The 5000-nt window shown below is 45.2% G+C and overlaps 1 protein-coding gene across 1 annotated transcript in view; it reads right to left on the bottom strand.

The window, feature by feature from the left end:
* Positions 1-5000, bottom strand: part of foxp1b (forkhead box P1b) — a 308908-nt gene that overhangs the window by 24772 nt on the left and 279136 nt on the right. Inside the window, exon 13 of the mRNA XM_063215281.1 lies at positions 4681-4764. Coding sequence (XP_063071351.1) covers positions 4681-4764 — 84 coding nt within the window. The remainder of the gene's footprint in view (positions 1-4680; positions 4765-5000) is intronic.

Genomic DNA, 5000 nt, shown 5'->3' with positions numbered 1-5000 from the left:
CAGATCAATAACGCTAGTGTGAATAAGCTCTGACCTGTACAAGGGGAAAGAAAACACACTCACTGCAGCTCTGGCTAACAGTGAACCTGCAAACTGGGTTCAGTACACAGACGCACGCACACACACACACACACACATACGCATACACACACACTCTAGTAGGAGCGATATCGGCAGTAAATATACTAGCGGGGACCTGCAAACTGGGTTCAGTGCAGAGACGCACACACACACATACACAGACACAAACACACAGACACACGCATACACACACACTCTAGTAGGAGCAATATCGGCAGTAAATATACTAGCGGGGACCTGCAAACTGGTTTCAGTACAGAGACGCAGGCACACACGCACATGCATACGCACACACACTCCAGTAGGAGCAGTATCGGCAGTATATATATACTAGCGGGGACCATTCACTTTGATTCAATCTGTGCTTATCAAAACTGACCTTTTTTATCTTAATGTGGGCCCTTTGGGCACTGAATGAGTAGCTAAGAGTGACACACACACACACACACACACACGCACACGCATGCACACGCACACACGCACACACGCACACTCCACATCCCTACGGCACATACAACAGAGAGGGCAGATGCTGCGTGTCTCTCCGTCATGACTGTACTGTATGCGGATGAGCACATTTGAATGGAGTGAATTGCAAATAATAAGCCCCGCGAGTGGTGTGGTGTGGTGCGCTGTGTTGTGTTGTGTGCGGTGGTGTGGTACACATGCAACACACACGCTCCATCCCACTCAACCACCCAATATCCCCCAGGGGTGTGTGTGTGTGTGTGTGTGTGTGTGCTTGTGTATGTGTGTGTGTGCTCCTGTGTGTGTGTGGGGGGCGGTGGTGACAGAGGCTCCACAATGCCATCAGACACGGCGGGCCACTTTTCATATACAAATGGCTGCGTGTCAGGGGCCCTGTGCTGGCGGCTAATCCCCACAATCAGGGTGTTTGACACAGGCGTCAGCCAGCCTGCCAGCCAGCGAGAGAGAGAGAGAGAGAGAGAGAGAGAGAGAGAGAGAGAGAGAGAGAGAGAGAGAGAGAGAGAGAGAGAAAGAAAGAGAGAGAGAGAGAGAGAGAGAGTGAGAGTGAGAAAGAGAAAGAGAAAGAGAAAGAGAGATAGAGAATGTGACAGAGGGAAGGACGGAGAGAGAGGCGGGTGACGGGGGGAGAAAGAAAGACAGTGAGAGGGAGATGGTGACAGACAGACAGAGAGAGAGAGAGAGAGAGAGAGAGAGAGAGAGAGAGAGAGAGAGAGAGAGAGAGAGAGAGAGAGAGGCGGTTATTGGGCTGTTTGTTAGATGCAGGTCTGCAGAGGCCACTCCTGAGAAAAGAAGACTCTCTACTCTACTCCTGCTGGTGAGCCAACGAGAGGAGTGGAGACATAACAGACAGAAAGGAGAGCAGACGAGAGCAGAGAAGAGAAGACAGACTCCCTGGTCTGAGCAGTAAATAAATGATTAGACTAGTGGCTAGGAGAGGTCCTCTCTTTTTTCACAGGCTGTGTGTGTGTTTGTGGGGGTGTGTTTGCGTTTGTGTGTTTGTGTGTGAAGGCCACAGATGGCCTTTCTTTCATTTTTTGCCTTTCTTTCTTCTTTCTGTCTTCCTTTCCTTTTGCTGTGACATTACCCCTACAGCATTGATGCTTTTGACTCCTTTCAGTGCTAACAAAGCGCTGCCACACACACACACACACACACACACACACACACACAAGTACACACAAGTACACACACGTACACACACACACACACACACACACACACACACACAAGTACACACACGTACACACACACACACACACACACACGTACACACACACACACACACGTACACACACACGTACACACACACACACACACACACACACACACACACACACACACACACACACACACACACACACACACACACACACACACACACACACAGACACACACACACAGACACACACACACACACCAAACAAGGACCAAAGAGCAGGCAGGCAGGCATTTCACTGAATATTTCTGAGCGCATGAGTGGCTTCTCACCGTGCATTACACACATTGTTTGGTTTCTCTCACACCCTGGCTGGCCTTATAAAAAAGGCAGAGACAATTTATCACCCCTCGCTTTGCTACGGAATAACAATAATATTGATGACAATAATACTAAAAATAAGGTCCTCGTCCTCGTCATCGGCATACCTTTGCACGTTCTAAAATAACACACCCTGGCAAATGGACATTGAAATGCGGAGCCGATTGTGTGCCAGTGTGTACTGTTAGGGGATGTGTGTGTGTGTTGGGAGGCGGCGCGTTGCCATTGATCTATAATTATCTGTTGACACAGAGTGCCATGTTTGTTTGAGGGGGATTCGCCAGCGGAGACAAAAAGCAGATTGGGGGAGATGTCAGCAGATGTCACGAGGGAGGCATATTCACAGCACTACAGCACTGCAGCACAGCACAGCACAACACAGCACAGCACAGCGCTGGCAGACTGGCGGAGTCCAACAGCTGTCATTCAGCTGACAAGCACCGAGAAAACCAAAACTATGTTAGGAAAACCCGTCAGTCTACCCAATTAGACAAATGAGAGAGAGAGTGACAGCGAGAGAGAGAGAGAGAGAGAGAGAGAGAGAGAGAGAGAGAGAGCGCGAGAGAGAGAGAGAGAGAGAGAGAGAGACAGCAAGAGAGAGAGAGAAAAAGAGAGAGTGGAAGAGGAAGAGTGAAAGGGAGTATGAAAGATGGAAAGATGGAGAGAAAGGCGATAGAGGTAGAGAGAGAGGGTGGAGAGACAGAGAGACAGAGAGAGAGATATGCAGTGTTTCCCATACATTGAGGAAACTATGGCGGCCCGCCATAGTTTAAATTTGGCCGCCATAGTTTACGAAAATGTAAAAAAAAAAAAAAAAAAATTTTTTTTTTTAACTTTTTTTTTTTTTTTAACGATATCCGTTTTTGTTAAAAACGATTTGAATTACGATTTTGAATTTCCTTCGCATTTTCCTCCTGGAGTAAATACATCCTATAGACTCTGTATTGGCATTAGGAAGTGACCGTAAGGGTATTACAGTTGATTCATGTGTGCACACGTGTAACATCGGGTGAGTAACAGAACATGTGCGCAACGATGCGTTATGACACGCCGATATGCGAGGATCTTCGTCCAAATCGCTAGTCGCATGCATCATCGCTAACTGCGTTTACATCGCGTGCCGCGTGTAAGGGAAATGTTAGTTGTTGACATGTATGGAATTCACTTTAATTTGTGCTGTTTCTTGCTTCAGTTGTGGACAAAACGATTGGCCAAACTCACAATAGAAAGCCTTTGCTGTGCTACTGTCCCAGAGAGCTGAAAAAAAAACCTTCATAGAAGGTCTCTCTCTCTCTCTCATAGTAGCCTACTATTTACCCATAACAAATGGTGAATTTCTGAGCCCTTTTTAATTTGTAGCCTATACCACTGAAGGCATGATAGACATAATGCTTCATCATATTTTAGAAATAGGGCCTATGTGCCTTTTATATACCAAATGTTTATCATTTTGAAATTGTTTCAGTTGTTTATGACTTGTGTATGACTGAAATTATCTCTGCATACTATCAGTGCTGCATTGCTTTGTAAAGATAGGCTATTCAACACACTTTAAAAACACACTGAAAAGATACGGCCATAGTAGCCTACTGAAAACATTTTGTTCATAATAATGGTGATTAATAAATGGTGGTCTTAAATTTTCATACTGACATCCTTGAATTTGACTTGGTAGATCACGGCAGACCATCAACTTCAAAAGTAGATCTTGGTTAAAAAAAAGGTTGGGCACCCCTGCTATAGAGAGAACCACAAGTGCTTGAAAGACAGGGATCAAAAGCCTAGTCAAGTTGTTGTAGTTTACTTGGGTTTGGGAGCAATATAAAAAACCTTCAGAGAAGGGACAGTTGGGATGAGTTTACCAACACTCCCTAGGCTTTGTTTTACAGTTGTAATGAGTTTGGTGACAGACCCTCATTGACACAGCAGAGGAGACATCGGGCTGCATATAGAAATGAATGTGTAATGAATGTGAATATAGACATAAATGTGTAATATGTTGTTCAGCCCTTTTAGTGGGAGGAATTTGGAAAAAACTGGCCCTGTGACCAGCACCCCTCATGTAGAATGTGTACGCCTACAGATATGTGTGGGGGAAAAGGCATAGCCTACCCTCTAAGACCCTTTTTGTCTATGCGTTAACAATTTCACAGTGCTCTTAAATTCTTATCTCTGCTCCTATTTTGTTTTATTATTGTTTCCCAGACCCCTGCATGAGGGACGAATGAAACTGTGTTGTAAACAGAAATTATTCACTGTACTGCATTTTTTGACAATGACAATGTACTACTATTATACAAGTCATGGGTAAAATCTTATGTAGCCTTATTTCTCAAAATATAAATGGCTGAAATATAGGCCCAGGCCTACAGTTTCTCCATGCGCCAATGTCATACTGTAGTCATTGTTTTGCCGTTTTGCATTTACGCTGCAAGAATACACGCCCCCCCCCCCCCCCAAAAAAAAGGCCCGTGTGAGAAGGACCCCCCCCCCGGACAAAATAAACCCCGGCTGCCCCCATAGTTTCCAAAATTTCTGTGGGAAACACTGGATATGACACAGTTGCTACTCACAGGCTGTGGGGTGGTTTTGGGCTCAGTGGATTTGACGTGTAGATGAGTCATCATAGCTTGCAGACGTTCTTTGTCTTTCGCTAACTGTAATGAGAAAAAAAGACAGCGAGCGAGAGAGAGAGCGAGAGAGAGAGAGAGAGAGAGAGAAAACAAACATGAGTTCACAAGGCATAATGAGCACACGTCTTGAAATCACTTTGCAATGCTACTTATTTTTGTGTTTTGTGTAACATTGTGCATTTAATTTTTCCCTCTCCACTGTATTTGCTGACATCTTTCACAGTTTCTGTTTTTTGTTTCTTCCTCACGTTGAAGAGAGA

The sequence above is a fragment of the Engraulis encrasicolus genome, chromosome 14 (genome assembly GCF_034702125.1).
Source record: "Engraulis encrasicolus isolate BLACKSEA-1 chromosome 14, IST_EnEncr_1.0, whole genome shotgun sequence".
Classification (NCBI taxonomy): Eukaryota; Metazoa; Chordata; class Actinopteri; order Clupeiformes; family Engraulidae; genus Engraulis; species Engraulis encrasicolus.
This window is presented reverse-complemented; position numbering and strand designations above follow the sequence as displayed.